Here is a 17086-nt window from a genome sequence, read left to right as displayed (position 1 = left end):
TCTCTCTCTCTCTCTCTTTATCCAGTCCCACAGCAGAGTAAAAGGCTGAGTACACCGGCTATCGCTCTGCGCTCCAAATCCATGACATCAGAACTGGAAGAGATGGGTAAGATGTGGGAAATGAGAGGACAGAAGAATTGGGGGGAAAATCTAGTGCAGTGTTTCCCAACCTTGTCTGACCCCTACAGCTGTAACCCTTCACTACGGCTCAATTACTCCTTAATCAACACAAAACAGAGATGATCAATTTGAATTCATATTATATTGGATATGGCTTACAGTGATCTTTCTATCAAGTGAAATGGAAATCTGCCTCTGTCAGGTGTTTCTGCATAGTACATACTCTGCTGTTCTAGAGCTTGAGCTCATCAAGAATATTTTTTAAAGAAGCGCCATTTTAAAATAGCTGTGTCTATTCAGTATATGTAGAAAACAATAATTAATCTAAGATTAATTTCAGCATCATTACTGCAGTCTTCAGTGTCAAATGATTCTTTAGAAATCATTCTAATATACTGACTACTGCTTAAGTAGTATTTCTTATTATCAGTGTTGAAAACATTTTGCGGTCATACATCTAGTCATACATAAAGTTAAGAAATCAAGCATAGCAATGTGCTTAAAAGAATAGTTCACCCAAAAATTACAATTCTGTTATCATTTACTCAATCTTTAAGTAGTTCCAAGTTTTAAGTAGTTCTTTGTTCTGCCGAACACTTTTTTCAAAAATGTTTGTATCCAGGCTGTTTTGCATCCTTTGTGTATAGCAGAACTAAGAAATCCATACGAATGTGGAACTACTCAAGGGTAAGTAAATGATGACAGACTTTTCATTTTAGACTTTTCAAATATTCCTTTAATATTTATGTGAGGAAAATAATTGTCGTGTTTTTCTGAGCTGTTTACTAGAATGTATCAATTTATTTGAAATAGAAATCTTTTGTAAAGTATAAAAAATTATATTTAAAAAAGTTAAACAGTAGTGTAGTCAGCATTATAAGATACAAAAAGTACAAACCAAATCATCATGAAAAATTGTAAACAATTATTTTAATCTATTAGCAGCCCAATATTCTAAGGAGTAATTTCTATAATAAGGATTTAGCAAAAAGCTAAATCTTTTAAGTACTTCCTGCTTATGTAACCCCTGGGGTTTGCATACCCTCGGCTGGGAATCACTGCACTGGAGGACAGAACCAGAAGGTTTAGAGAGAGAGAGGACAGTGAGAAGAGAAATTCAAGAGAGGATGAAAGAGCCAAATAGAATAGTTTGAATGGTCAGAAGGGGTGGGATGGAAGAAGAGAGAGTCATAGACTTAAAGAAGTAGAAAGGATGGAGGGAAGTGTTTGAACTGGATGGAGAGGAAGAGAGAGAGAGAGAGAGAGAGAGAGACAGCATTAAGAATGTTCTTTCACTGTTCTTTCAGAAGTTCCACACTGTCACTACCAGCACCCCCACTACAGGTAACCCCCAAAAACTGTCCCCTCCCAACCCTTATATCCCCCGCCTTCCACCTTATCCCTCAATCCTACACCTGCAACCCCTGTTAGCTTTAACCCTAAACCTCAATCTAAACCACCTCCCTTGTAGTCACACACCTCTGGCTCTCAGAGAACAGGCTTCTGAGTGCTGTGTGTTTTGCTGTAGTATTATAGCATTGCTAGAGAGGCACAGTATGTGCTTATCTCTCTGTCTCACCATCACTGAAAGTCATTTAGTGTACCAGTCAAGCTTATATCACATCAAGAGAGTCAGACTAAATATTTTCAGTGACCCACCACCAAGACAAACACTGCTTATTGTCATCTGTATCCAAATCGGTGTATACACCTTCCCCTATCCAACCTTTAAAACTAAAATCACTTCTGTAGTCCATTGAGGCATGTTTTCCCTTTTCCCTTCTTTTCAGCCCAAGCAATATTCTCAGAGCTCACAGTCCCTAGTGGCACTGTGTCTACTGTAAATGCTCAACGCTCTCTTCAGCCCAGTTCCCATAATTCAGTCAGGGTTAGTGTGAGGGTAATGCAATTCGGTAATAGTGAGTACTGATTACAGCACTCAGTCAGATTGGCTGGCTTCTGAGCAGGTTCTGGTTCTGGGTGAACAGATTTTAATCATAAACATGGTCATCTTTACAATGAAGACTTCTAAGCAAGAGCTAGACGTAAACAAAGTATTGAATTTTAAAATATATTCATAGTTTATACTATGCACTTACTAGTAAATGCATGTAAAAAGGACATCCTTGAACACAGCTGAATGTTCAGTACAGATGGGCAATATATCAGATATCACATTGGTAAATAAAAAAGGCCAATACATACACTACTGTTCAAAGATTTTGGGGTCAGTAATGTCAAAGGGGTCAAAATGTGATGAAAATTCACCAAAAGGGATCATAATAGACATTTTTACAAATAAGTTGTATTTCAAATAAAGGATATCATTTGGAGTTTTCAATTTTTTAATATAAAGCAGCACCACTGTTGTCAGAGTTAGTAATAATAAGAAATGTTTACTGAGCACCAAAGCAGCTTATCAGAATTATTTCCTAATTATCAGGTGATACTGGAATAATTGCTCCAAAAAAATCAGCATTGCTAAATCACATGTATATATTACAATATATTATAAATAGAAAACAGTTATTGTAAACTTTTAAAATATTTCTCATTATTACTGTTTTTGTCTGATCAAAAAGTCTTTCAAGAACATTGCAAAGATCTTACTGACCCCTGTTGATAATGATCACAAACAGTCAGATTATTATTTATTATTACCTATCTTTTTTTATTTTATACCTATTTATACCTTTTCTTATTTTACTTTTAACTTTTATTAAAGAAAGATGACCATAGATATGTGTAATTCCTTTATCAAAAGTTAATAGCTCTGAAATGGTTTAATAAGAAAGTTGTTGGAAAGTTTCTGCAGCTGTGTAGATTTATGTTATATATTTACAGGGATTATTATGCAATTATTTGAATGAACCACCACCGGGTCATAGCTGTTTATTATTGTTGCGTCAATTCATCATCAGATTTATCCACCCCCAAACAAAGTATGGCGGTTTTTTTTACATGTTGTAAGAAGTGGTCCCTTCCTGTTTTAAGTGGCTGTTTTTTTAATCCAGAATAAGCTTCTGTGTAGAACAGATTTAATGCCAAAGACCAGAGACAAGCGTAATGCATGTCTGCTGTTACATTTAATGTTAAAAGTTAATACTCCATTATGATAACTGGATCAGAGTGCTTTTGATGTGTTACTCTTGTATTTTCTCAGTTTACTGAAGGTGTCTCAGGTGTTTAATATGTGCAGGTATTATGTTATTTCATACCCTATGTCTATTCAAATGCAGCAGTTTAATGTGTGTGAAGAACTCTCACCTTTTCAGACGTATTCACCTCTCCACCTGGTGCAGTGATAGCAGAGATTGCTCTAGCATGAATGTCTTGCTGCACTGGCAACTTATAATACAGGCAGCAGCACATAAATGTAAAAAGGAAGACAGAAACAACTCTAGGAAGACAAGAGCAGATGAACCCATCCTCTAATTCCCCTGGAATCCCTCAGCTTTATATGCATACAGAAACACACATACACGATCCCTACACACTCACTTGTGGCTTTTATGAACCTTTCCTGCACACTTTTGTCGCACGGGATGCTTTTTGAATTGATTGATTGAAACCCTAACTAACCTGTCTTATAACCTCCCTAATCTTTCTGTCTGTCCTGGCATTCCATACACAGTGGACAGAGGTAAGAGACACTTCAGATTTACTTTAGTGTTTTGCTAAAGTTGCGTTTGTTCAGGATTGGGAGTGCATTTTGTGTGCATCCTGGAAAAGAGTGCTTTTTCTGTTTGTTTGTTTGTTTGTTTGTTTGTTTGTGCCTGACCTAAATAATAAAGTGTTTAACCTCTTGCCACTTGTTAGTTGATGGGGATGTGATTACAGCATTAACAGCTCATACAGTATTACTACAAGCTGATGGTGTTCCACCTTACATTGACTCTCTGTTTGCTTGATCACAGCCTCTGCCCCATGGAAAAAAAAATCAGGTAAATCTCTTGTCCACTCTTTCTTGTCTTGTATGAGACACTTGACCTAATGGGTCTGCAAATATTTCTTAGGGGATGAAACCTGTCTATCTGTTACAGAGTTCGAGTCTTCACAAGCTACAGAGAAGAAGAGGACAGTTTATCAGATGGCTTTGAGTAAGGGTGTCATTGGTTTTATACAGAGAGACTGTCATACATCTAGTAATAATTAAAGTAAAAAAAAAAAATCAAGGGATAGTTTACCCAAAAATGAATATTCTGTCATCAATTATTCGTTACACAATTAAAAATTGTGTGACTGAGCACCAAATAGATATTTACATGATTTCATGATTTAAATGCAAAATCGATGGAGACAAACAATGAAAACATACAAATACATAATACATAAAATAGTTCTAGTCTAGGCATAACCAAAGTTTACTTTAATTGTACAGAAAAAGAGCAGCTTTGCTATTCTGCTATAAATAAATTCCTTTGTGTTTCATGGAAGAAAAAACATGGAGACTGACGATGGAATTATAATATTTTTGGGTGAACGTCTCCTTTAAATCAAATCATGCCATGCTAAAAATGGAAATAGTTTGTTAATTAATTAATTCTCTTTCTTTTATTCTATGGCAGATAAACTGGATGAAATTTTAGCAGCAGCACAGCAGACCATCAGTACCAATGAGGCCCCAGGGCCCCGGGTTCAGGGGGTTAAAAGAGAACGGGGCAGAGGCTTTTATAATGAGGTGTGTTTATGTGTGGGACTATTAAAGCAGTTAAATTAAAGATAACTAAGGTCATGATGATTATGAGATATTTATTAGATGACGCTTAAGATTTTCTGAGCTATATTTTTGCCGCAAAACTGCATTCTTGTTAAAAAAAAATTGGTTCATGTTATTTCTTTACATGTATTTTGACAGCCAAGTTTTGACCAATCTGCAATGGGGATGACATCATCTGGGGCAGGGCTAGGCTTTGACCGTGGTCAATTTGTGTCTGGCCACGGCCCCCCGCACGGTATGCTGCGACAGAAGTCCATCGGTGAGGCTGTCTGTTAGTCCATCTGTCTGTCTGCCCACCTGTCTGTCTAACCATACTGCTGTACGTCTATGGTACGTGCTTTTAGAGCACTCAAAAGAGTGCAGCTGTGGGTTTGTTTTAATGCTTATTGTCTGTAATGCTTTAATGCTCTAGAATAGAGACCACACATGTCAGTTTTTGAAACAGTCCATAAGAATCTTGTCGGGGTTCTGACTGGGTTACTGAAGAGGCCAATTACCATAACAAAGGTGAATGAGATTTATTTCATCTGGTGCTCAGCATCAGTATTCATTTTTGGTTGAACTATAAAATTTAAAGCCCATTTATAACCCCCAAGATTATTAGCAGACTGTATGATAAGAAATGCTTTCTGTGTCATGCCTTAAATATGTAACGCTGTCAATGTCAGTATGTGATTAAATGTTCAATATGAACATGTTGACTTTCTTGGGTCGCACAGATGCTAAAATATTTACATTAAAAAACAAACAAGAGCATTTGTTTATTTTGCATGTCTTGCATAGATAAAGCTATTGTGTATGTGTCACGTCTTGGGTCCTCAGGTAGACTTGATGTGTATTTCATTTGTCAATGTATAACACCCTGTAACTAAAACTGGTCTGCACTGACACAAAAGAGCATTTAGGAAGTAGAGAGGTGAATGGCTTGTACATGTTGCTGCTGGGAGATTGCCCAGTCATGGTAATAACAGACAAGCTGACAGACAGACAGACAAACTACAAGATGGTCTCATTTCTGTATCCCATTTTATTGCCCTCTGCTCATTTTTAGGAAATAAAGATATATTTTCCTTTCTTGCTCTTTTCTCGCTTCCAGCTGTTTCTCTTTCTCTCTGAAACATATTTTTCTTTTGTCTTTATTTTTAACACTCCTTTCTATTCATTCTTCCATTATTTATTTCCTTAAAAGTATTTCATCTTTCTCTTTCTGGTTTTCTTTTTCTGCAGGGGTTCCAGAGGAGGAGAAGCAGTTCCTTCATCCTCCAGCCATGAAGTTTGCCCGCAGTCTTTCAGTACCTGGCCCAGATGACATCCCTCCTCCCCCTACTACAGCTCCCCCTGAGCCCCCTTTCTCCTCAGCTCCCCCTCTTGGCTTTAGGGGCAAGACTTCTCAGCAGCCATCTGTTTCTGTATCCCAATCCACTTCCTCTTCTGCACATTATCAGCTCTACTCACAGTCAGTACATGTCACACATGGACCCAGAGACAGGTCCCCTGGACCACCTGCTGGGTCTGGAACCGGGGACATTTCTTACTCTCATGCTCAAGCCCACCCCTCTGTGCCAAGCAGGACTGCCTCCAGAAAGGTAATTGGGTACACAGGGGATCTTGCAGGGGCTGGAGGAGCACCAGGAGCCAAGGCAGCAGCATTGAGAAGGGGTTATAGCAATGCAGTCCCACCCACTAGTGTCGCTACTGTAATTCCACAACAGCAGCAGACTACTCAGAGCCAACCTTCCAGGATGGACCGCAGTGCAGTAGGGGCAGGAGCAGGTGCAGGTGGCGTACCAAAAGGTGGTGCCCGGAGAGGGAAGGGGCCCTTGGTGAAGCAGTCAAAGGTAGAGGATCTGCGTCAGGGCCAGGGCACACTGGAAGGGAAGGGTTCAGTGGAGAAGAGCTCTATTCCTATCCCTACCATCATCGTTAAAGCTCCTTCCACCAGCAGTAGTGGTCGCAGTAGCCAAGGCAGCAGCATGGAGGCTGAACCGCCTCCTCCAGGAGAGAGTGACAGTTCTAAACCTCAACCTGTTGTTCCCCCACCTGCACCCACTGTTCCACCGCCAGCCCCTCCATCTATACCTGCTCCTCCACCTCCATCACTGCCATCACTTCGTACTCAAGAGAGTTTGGACTTCACCAGCCAGTTTGGCGCTGCCATAGTAGGGGCAGCTCGCAGGGATCGAGAACGATTCCATGAAGCACGACGGAAGAGTGCCTCCTTTTTTCTCTCTGCTGAGGAAGAATTGGGTGGAGCAGAAGTGGGAGGACGGACCCAGACTTCCCAACAGCAGCTGAGTTCCCAGCCTTCACCACGCCTGCGGCCATCCAAATCTATAGATGAAGGCATGTTCTCAGGTGATACTTTTATCCACCACACACGCAGTATGCCTCCTGCCTTTGGCCTGCCTGAGTACTCCTCACCTGCTCCTCCTGGGGATTACCAGCCTAAGTCTGTACCTGCTGACTTCTATGGGGCGGGAGGCCGACAACAGCAGCAGCAAGCCTCCAACACAACTTTTATTCACCCATTAACGGGTAAAGTTTTGGACCCTTCATCCCCACTGGGCTTGGCGTTGGCTGCAAGGGAACGTGCCTTGAAAGATGATGGTCGCATACGCAGGGAGAGGACCACTGAACATCATTTTACCCGTCAGTTGTCCAGCATTGGGGCCTTTCCCTCATCCACTGCACAACCAACGTCACACATCTCCTACTCAATGGCCTCGTCTTCCTCTGCAACCTCCTCTGCTGCTCAGTCCTCAAGCTCCTCATCGTACCTTGTTACCTCCTCATCACTCGCTGCCACCACTACATCCACTCGGCCTCCATCTCCCAGGATCCTGCGTGGAGCTGGAAGCAGCTGGGGTGAGGAAGCAGGGGTTGGAGAGCGTGCAGATAGGGAGGCTACTGGCACCTCTGCTCCCAGGGAAGGCCTAAGGGTTCGTTTCTCTGAGGATAAAACTGTCCACACGCACCACTATCAGTCTCAGCACTACCAGCCCACCTACAAGGAGCGTGAACGAGAGCGGCAGAGAGAGAGGTCACGGGAGAGAGAGAGAGAACGAGAAAGGGAAAGAGAGATAGAAAAGGCTCAGACCCAGTTACAGCAGCAGTCCACACAGCCAATGACCCAGCAGCCTCGACGCCCCTCGTTCCTGAGGATGGAGAGTGAGGCTGGGGCATACATCCTTTCCTTGACACCACCTTCTCCACCTCCAACAACTGCCCCTACACGTCCTTCAGCAGGACCTGCAGGTGAAGGTGCAAGTGGCACAGGTCTGATGGTTCTCCCTCCCCCAGCTCCCTCAGTAGATGCAGATGATGAGTTTGTGTTTGTTGATCCTCTCCCCCCTCCTCTGGAGTTTGCCAATAGTTTTGATCGTGGTTTGGGTTACTCTGCGATGATGTCTCACAATGTGACAGCCCGCCAGCAGCTTCATCCTCCACCTCCACCACCACCTCCCCCGCCACCTCCTCCCCCTCCTAAAGACTCCTTTATGTCTGGTTACCCACCTCACACACCCCTGCCCTCACCCCAGGCAGGGGACTCCACAACTTCCAGCCTTACTTCCTATGACAGTGAGGTTGCCAACCTCACCCAGTCAGCCCCATCTCCCTCTCCATCTTCCCCCAACCCACTACCGCCTCCCTCTCCCTCCACCTTGCAGCCCTCTGGGCCACCTCCACCTCCTTCTGTATCACCTCCACCACCACCTACCTCCTACCATAGGCCGTTTGGGCTATCTCAGTCACAACACTTATACAACAGTACAAGTTCAGCTGGACGCTCCTCTTCTCCCACACCACCTCCTCTCTCTATTCCTGCTCCACCTGCCTATCGAGGCCCTCCAGCAGCAGCATCCACCCCAGCAACTTCTGTATCTCTCAGAGGCGCCTCAACTGTGACCGCAAGCTGTTCCACAACTGCTTCTACAACTGTTGTCTCTTCAGCTACTTCCGCTGCTGCCACACCACACACACGCATTGCAACGGTCTCCACAGTAGCTACAGGGGGTAGCAGACGGCCCAGCGCAGAGCATCATCCGCCACCCAGTGCAGCTGCAGCTAAGAGCGGCGAGTCACAGGAGACAGTGGTGGATTCTGGGATTGAGGAGCTGGACAGCCGAAGCAGCAGTGACCATCACTTAGACAGCATCCTTGCACTCAGTGGTAGTGGGGTCAGAGAAAGGTTGGAGAGAGCAGGGATGGGTAGCTTAGGTGGAGTTGGAGAGAGAGGTGGGGCAACAGAGGCCGACAGAACAAGTGGGGCCGACTTTTTAGAGTCTTACATGAGCTATCTTGATGGACAGACTTTTGAAATGCACAATGCCAAAGCCGCCAGCACCGCATCCACCTACCCAAAAACACAGAGGTACAGAGAAGGGAGTCGGGCTGGAGATCTTCGACGGCAAACCAGCACGGCACCCCCTGCATACCACCGTCGTAGGGAGGAGGAAGAGGAGGAGGAGGAGGCAGAAGAAGGAGAGGAGGAGGATGTGAATGTCCGCGATGGCTATGGAATGAGGGAAGGGCCAGGGATTGCTCGCTCCTCTGTAATGTACTTTGACCGGCCTCGCACTCCAGAGATAAAACCTCTGTGGGGTGATGGGTCAGCCGGAGCAGTGCAGTCCATGGGGGAGGGAGGGATCCAGACTGGGGGGGCATATATGGAGGCACGTAAACTGCATCCTCCCATGTCCGGTATGAAGGCAAGCATCATCAATGAACTCAGCACCAAATTACAGCAGAGGAGCAAGGGAACAGAGAACTGGGGAGCTCAGAGATCACTGAGCAGACATAGGTATTTGTGTGTTATCAGTATAGGTATATGTGCATGAATATGTGTTAATCTGTGCATGGTGGCCTTGAAAGGAGGCATGTGGCATGGGAAATCTGTAAGCTGCTCAAGCATTGTGTAATTTGGTATGCATGAGTCATAATCAAAATACGAGCCATTCAGTTTAAGAACTCCTGGGATATTCTGAGTAACATATTTCGTGAAAATATTTTTGGGACGTTTTTTATCCTTGTCTCAAACACCAATGAACTGTGTGTGCACTGTCTGACTGTGTCTGTTAAACTGTTCCTCTCTTTTGTGGTTTCTGCTTTTTATCGCACTGTCCATGTACGTCTGTTTGTCCCACATCAGACACAGGTAACTGCAGCACTACTCCACTCTCTCTTTACTGTCAATCTCTCTTTCCCCTTTTCTCTCTTTTTGTCCTATCTTTTATTAGTTTGCCCTAATTTGTGTTGCATTATCTCTCATTTCAGGTTCTCAGAGGACTCCACGGGTGCACTGAGTCCTCCCTCTGTCCGCTCTAGCTCCCCATCTCCTGTTCAGCTCTCTCAGCCTGCCTTGTCTCCCTCCCCCACCCCTTCTTCCCAGCCGCTTTACCCAAACTGGGCTCGATCTCCATCCCCTCAGCCCCCTGCTGCCTCATCCCAGCCTCCTCCCCGATCTCACTCACCTGTTTCTCCCTCTTCATATTCACCATATCCCACCTCACCCAAACACAGGCCTGTTTACCGCACCAAAGCCCTGGAATTCCAGTTTATCCCCAGCCGAGAGTCACGAAAGGCAGAGTCGCATCACACTCAGCGCAGACGAGCACCAAGCCCATTAATTTCTCCCTCTGACCGTCCCAAACTTGGCCCTCCCCGTCCCTCTTCCCTTCCCATTCTCCCCACCACGCCCCTCTATAGCAGCTTATATGACCTTCGTGGTTCTATTACTCCACCCTCACCTGCCAATCCTCTTGGGGACCCCTACTTCTCACCATCTCCCCCTCTCTTTGCCCCCTCTGGGGCTCCACCTCCTCCAAATTCCTCTCTGGTGGTCTCTCGCTCCTTGTCCCCCACCCACTTCCTGTCAGGAACTTCATCCCCACCACTCCACCCCATTCCTCCACCCACTTGCCTGAGTTACCCCACCTCCCACCCCCTTCACCCACCAAACCCTTTGCCTCCAAACCACTCCCATACTGGACCAAGTATGACGTTGCGGATTGGTTGGGCTACCTGAACTTGGGTGAGCACAGGGAGCGATTCCTAGACAACGAGATTGATGGCACGCACCTGCCCTCTCTTACCAAGGACGACTATCTGGACCTAGGTGTGACCAGGGTTGGCCATCGAATGAACATAGAGAGGGCACTCAGGAGAGTGATGGACAGGTGAGAGGAGGGATAGAAGGGGAAGCAGAGAGACGCAAGGGAGGACAGCGATGGAGAGGGATTAGGGTGAGAAAGGGGTAGTGCATGAACAAACAAAGCTAGTACAGATGAGGTAAAAACATTGATATGCGATTGATTGCTAACTTCTGGGAACATTTGGAGTGGACCGCTGCATGAGGTCCAGGATGGCATGGGGAAAGAGAAGGAGAACAGAAAGGGGGATGTGGGCGAACAAGAAAAATGATTTCCTTACACTTTCCACCTTCCCCCCTCATCAGGCTGTCTTCTAGCACTTTCCCCATTTCTGCCCTCTCCTCTCGAGATGAACGGACAGACAGAAGGAGAGATAAGGCCAACCGGAGTTGAGAGGACAGGAAAGATGAGGTGACAACTGCTGCCATCAGAGATTATTCCCTGAATTAAGAAAAATGCAGGAAGAGGTGACTTCGACATCAAACTGCCGACTCGCAGATGGAGAGATACAGGAGAAATGGAGAGTATTGAAGGCCTGTCGAACTGTGAACATGCCTGCGCTTACGTGTGTTTCAGTCAACGAAAACATAAACACCCACATACACATTCGTACATATCAACATTTAAACAGAACACACTTAGTTTGAGATTGCAGGCACTCACAAGGTGATAAAAATGGAAATAGGTGAATCAAATCGGGGAAACTAACTCTACAAGGATACCCAAGTAACATGAGAAGGTAACATACTATAAAACTGAGCCAAATAATTTGAGGGAAACAATCAAATACTCTTTAGCTGTCTTGTTTTTCTGTAATTCTATAGGATGAGATAGGGAGAAAGAGAGATATTGAATCCTCCTTTGCTATCTTTCTCTTTTTCTCAGATTTTCAGATGAGTCTGTATTACCGGCAAATATTTACTAATGGTCTCGTTTATAGAGTAGGTTCAATGGAGACCAATGCAGGGAGGGCAAGTACTGACAAACCTCCTGTCTGGCATGACTAGGGAAGCCCTTAAAATAGAGGTCAATTTAACGGCAGGCACTTATTTGGTAAGACTGTGTTTATGCTTGGGTTCCTGTTGTTTGTGTGTGAGTGCGTGTGTGTGCGTACTTGATAATGTGAAAGGTTATCACTAGAGGCATGACCGTGATTTGTTATGTGTTTTTACCTCACCAATGGAGGGATTCTATTTTGCCGAAGCCAGATTGGGGCTTGTGCTTATCTTGTATTTCACTAGAACTTCTTTACCTTCTCATGTCTTATAATGAAATAATATATATACATAAATATATATATATATATATATATATATATATATATATATACAGACTACAGACTGTCACTGTATTACAAACCCGTAGCAAAAATAAGTGCCCAGACCAACATAACAGACACACAAGCGCTCTACTACTTACACACATGCACTCAGTACATCTTCATCTTACTGATAGCAACATACACAAACGCGCGACAACACCTGTCGATGACGATACACTCATCTCTTTTATTTATATAACACATAATGGGACACAATAAAATACCTATGTATGGATACAAGATGAAGATAGTGCAAAAAATCTTTTAAAGAAGAAAGATACAACATTGTAAAAAGAAAAGTATATATATACTGAAAATTTATCAACCTTTTTACCACAGACTCTCAAAATATAGAGGTGACTATGACTTCAACGAACCTATCAACGATATCAAGGCTCCATTTTAAAAGAGGAGACAACATGGAGAAGAGGGAGAGGGAAAACCAAACTGCCTGTATTTCTTTCCAAGTCACTCTCTCCCTCTCTCCTTCCAAAAAACACTCTTTCTATGGAGGCGAGGCAAGACGAACATGCACTCTGACATGGGTGAGGGATATGTGCTAATATCTGTTTTAATACGATGATTGTTCCTATAACAATTTTTAAACTCTAAGTGGGTCTGGAGTTCTGTTGTTGATTTAACAAGAGATGTTATTAATTGCAGTCACTGTTCTCATCGTCCTTGCTGTTATCGCTATAAGCTGCAGTGTTTCTTGTTTGTTTCTGAGCGCAAATGCTGGACAGGTGTTTATGCTTGACTTTTTTTATTATTTGTGACCACATGCAATGTGTTCTAATCTTTGGTACCTCTAGGACTTAAATTAGAGACAAGAGTTTCATATCTTTCAGTGTCCCTCACCCTCCTGCTTTTCCCTTCCAACACAAAACCATTGTGTCATCACTTTGTATGCAAGGACTATCAAGAAGATTATTGTGTGTGGCGGTAGATATACCCTTTACATTCATATTCCATCACTCAAACTTATAAGTAAATCTAGTGACCTCCAGCCCTCATCTCCCACATCACAAATTGTTGCTCAATCAATTAAAAGGGCTCCTCATCATCACATTGCACCTTTCATGAGTTATTCATTCTTTTTCTTTTCCTTTCATCTGCAGTCACCTTGAATCCAAGTCATCAACGCCTTCACCTTTATGTTACCTTCCTGTCTATGTCTCTTTCAGGGTCATTGGTAAAGATTTTGCCCTCTTCATCTTCCTCTGACCATCTTGCATCTGTTCCATCTTCACAGAATGTGTGCGGGATCCATGCATCATTCATCACAATGCTGGCTTTACCTTAATCACCCATATTGGACAAAACGATTGAAGAACTCATTGTATTTTTGATGTTTAAGATTGGTAAGTATAGTGATGTTGATAACAGTAAGGACAATGAAAGAATTTATCATTCTGAGATGGAAAAAAAAAAAGATTCCAAGTTTTAAAGAATCTCTGTCTTCCAAATGTTTAACATGAGTTTAACGTGTAATCGAATCATGCTTTCTACACATCCTGTGTTTCCTGTTTCATCTTTCCACAGTCAAATGCATCAACCCAATTCGCTTCAATAGCAACTGGTGTTGTACTCTGAATGGTAAATATTCTCACTTTCCAATATTGTCCACTAGGTGGAGTAAAAGTCACAGTTCTCACCTCCTCTGACAGTGTCTCAATGAAGGATTGGACCATGCAAAAAAAAGGTTTTTCTGGTTGGAAAAAGGAAATCTTTAAGTCTTTGTTCAGTCCTCAAGCTCTGCAGCTCAGATTGTCACTATTACAGCTTCTAATAATAGAACAGTATTCAGACATGCTTTCACGCTGCAGAGATATACATACTCATGCAGAGGATACATGCACATTGAAGATCACGGCCATTAAAGGGTCTGGGCAGTGTGACCTAGGAAGAGGTCACGGATCACACACACAAACACAGGAGCAACTGATGCAGTAGCCCTCCAGGGTGTGCAGAAAGCATCTTTTTTTCTTTTAAACCGAAGAAAATTAACTATGAACAGATAAGAGGTTATTTACAGAATATGTGTATGCGATTATAAATATTCATATACACATATGAAATACAAATGTTTTAAGAAATGACTAAAGGTTATTAGAATTATAATAAAAGATGCAGGAATTACCTTGAGTCTCAGTTTGTTTACTACAGCATTTATATTTATCAAGCCTTGTATACTCAGCTAAATGATCATTGATGGAAAAAAAAAAAATTTACAAGCTATTTTACACAGGCTTATCGCCTAATTTTCATAACCCAAGACCGTATAGGACATTACAAATTAACCACTTAATATGGCGTGTAGCATTTAATGATTTTGGCAAATTAAGACATTTGTCCCTAGTAATCAAGTTAAAAATGGTCCAAGTCCTGCACATTTCGATGTTTCCAGTGTCGAGTATTTCCATCAGGAACTTAATGGAGAGTTGAGCTCTTCACACTTGAACATGGGAACTCATACCATTACAGAATATCTACAGCTGCTCAAGTAGTCAGTAGATTAAGTGACTACACAATTTAGAAAAATAAAATCTTTATCCAAATATTTCTATATATACACACGCACAATGAAGCAATATTGCATTATGAAAAAGGACAGAGTAAAATTGAAAATAGGGACTCAACTCAAGAAGGTTCAGTGCTTGAACATGCCTACCAGAGAGAAAACAAAAAGCAACTACTAAAAGTACCATCATGCGAGTGGAATACGGCGGGCTTTTTTAACCCCACCTTTTCTCCTCCAAAAATGTTTGTATAGAGTAAATTTTTCCCCAATAAACGACATTAAGCACTAAAATGTTAATGTAGCAAAAAAAATAAAATACACAAGACCTTTAAAAGTTTGTGGGGAAACCAACAGTTTATTAAAATAAAATATGAAACAGCAAGCTTAGTTTTAAACGCTCATTTAATAGTATTTGTTGAATCGCGGAAGCTGATCCACGGGCCACACTCACGTCACCAGATAACGCTCTGTAAGGAAAGAAGGGGTTTTTATTAGTCGTGGCATTTTAATCCTTTTTCAAACACTTTAAACTCAACGGCACTTCTCAGATTCTGCCATGTCAAGAGCAGAACCGCACATTGTCTACAGACCAGTTCAGAGCCCAGTGCAAAAACATCAAAGAAGCATTTAACAGACTACAGTGCATTTCAAAGATTCAGCTGTATCCTCACCTCAAAGCAGCAGTGAAGCGTCCGGGTATATTCGGTCTTCTGGGGAGAGAGAGAGAGGGAAAAAAAACAAAAAAAAAACAAACAAAAGCTTTTAACTACTCGCCGTGAACGCAACTTATAACATTTTAAGAGCTAGTGGTTTTATTTATGCAAATAACTACGCAAGCTATTTGCTGACATGCGGTACAGCATATACGCTCGCCACGCGGCGACGGTAGCGTTAGCTAAACGACTTAAAAGATGCAGTAACCTATAGCTAAACAACTTAAATAAAAGATACATCAACCTACAGCTGTTTCATGCTGGGGATTACGGCATAAATTACACAAACGCATGCTTAACAACTAAACAAAAATCAAACACTTACCAGCCTACTGAAAGCAGCTCCTACCGCTACAGACTGAGGGCTCTTCCTCTCGCGGTGTAGAAATTTATATATCCTGAGTAGGACCTAACTTTAGGCGTCCGTTCATAGCGCCTTTACAAAATTCAAAGAGACAGAACATGCCGTTTAAAAATATCCTTTTTCGTAATTCGCCAAAACTAAAATAATATTTTTTATTTTCTTGCTAGATCTTCTGTTTTTGTTACTAATTTAATTCACTGTTGTTTTACTAACTTGTAGCCGCTAAATTTAAAGAAGCAGACCTAGTAGGCTACTTTATTTTACTACTTTGAGATTTAAACAGTTTTGTTTGATTCTTCAAGATCTGCATACTTTCAAAGCTATTTGTAGACAGGACAGGTTTTGGATCTCTTATACAGACTCAATTTTATTTGAACTTGTATTTTATTTGAACTATGCATTTTTGTTTATTTAATTACAATTTCATAATAGTTCATGTTTTCAGATTTGTTTTTGCATAGTTTTTATTGTTTTCTAGCCGTTAAATGTAATACAACTATGTAAAATACTGAGAGGTTATTTTGTGATTCTATGGAGAGTGGTAAGGGTAAGATATTTGACCCTGATTATGACCACATTGTGTTTACAAATAGTACAGAGATGGTTCATTATTAATTCCCAAAATGTTATTAGTATTCCTGAGATTATAAAAATAAAACTGAACCATGCATGCAGAGATATTTGGGATGGGCTCTTGTCAGTGTGTACAACAGCTGCCATATTTGTAGTACTGAGTCACAGAGCTTTGTTCGACACAGTCTGGGGGTCTTCTCTCATCTCCCCTTCCTTTCCTTCACTAAAAAACCACTGGATGTGCCAGTGCCAGGCAGCTGTTGTGTGAACCTCCTTAAACCATGGGAATTGAGAAATTAAGTATTTTCGAAGTAGGTAAATTGTGCTAGTAACAAAAACGATTGCGGAATATGAATCACTTTACAATAAGGTTTCACTTGTTAACATTGTTATGAATGAGCAATACTTCTGTAGCATTTAATAAAAGTTGTTAACATTAGTTAAAACACTGAATTAACGTGGACATTTTTAAGTGACAGTATAGCAAAAATGTATAAATGCTATAAAATTATATCTAATGTCAACAAAATGAGACCTTATTTTATCTATATTTTTAAGCTTTAATAAGGGGAGTAAGTAAAAAAATATGCAACAGGTATGTGTCT

At 42.0% G+C, this 17086-nt stretch overlaps 1 protein-coding gene, 1 long non-coding RNA gene and 1 other non-coding gene across 4 annotated transcripts in view; 1 reads left to right on the top strand and 2 right to left on the bottom strand.

Annotated features, from left to right (window-relative positions):
• shank1 (SH3 and multiple ankyrin repeat domains 1) overlaps positions 1–14450 on the top strand; it is an 82126-nt gene extending 67676 nt beyond the window's left edge. Inside the window, 11 exon segments of the mRNA XM_043233696.1 lie at positions 26–106; positions 3755–3763; positions 4038–4064; positions 4164–4220; positions 4689–4801; positions 4979–5099; positions 6068–9641; positions 9990–9995; positions 10115–10764; positions 10767–11016; positions 11295–14450. Of these exon segments, the coding sequence (XP_043089631.1) occupies positions 26–106; positions 3755–3763; positions 4038–4064; positions 4164–4220; positions 4689–4801; positions 4979–5099; positions 6068–9641; positions 9990–9995; positions 10115–10764; positions 10767–11016; positions 11295–11382 (4976 nt within the window). The 3' untranslated portion in view covers positions 11383–14450.
• Positions 14451–15166: 716 nt separating this feature from the next.
• LOC122336295 lies at positions 15167–15934 on the bottom strand. 2 transcript variants are annotated; one of them, XR_006249203.1, is made up of 3 exons: positions 15870–15934; positions 15503–15541; positions 15167–15298 (listed from the first exon to the last, which is right to left on the bottom strand). It is a non-coding gene; the product is annotated as an uncharacterized LOC122336295 (long non-coding RNA). The 2 variants fall into 2 exon arrangements; XR_006249197.1 differs by having other exon boundaries at positions 15503–15891.
• Positions 15369–15458, bottom strand: LOC122342197. Its single transcript, XR_006250543.1, has one exon. It is a non-coding gene; the product is annotated as a small nucleolar RNA SNORD88 (small nucleolar RNA).
• Positions 15935–17086: the final 1152 nt, after the last annotated feature.

Source organism: Puntigrus tetrazona, chromosome 3 (assembly GCF_018831695.1).
Source record: "Puntigrus tetrazona isolate hp1 chromosome 3, ASM1883169v1, whole genome shotgun sequence".
Taxonomy (NCBI): domain Eukaryota; kingdom Metazoa; phylum Chordata; class Actinopteri; order Cypriniformes; family Cyprinidae; genus Puntigrus; species Puntigrus tetrazona.
The sequence above is the reverse complement of the archived record's forward strand: the minus strand, read 5'-3'. Positions and strand labels throughout refer to the sequence as shown.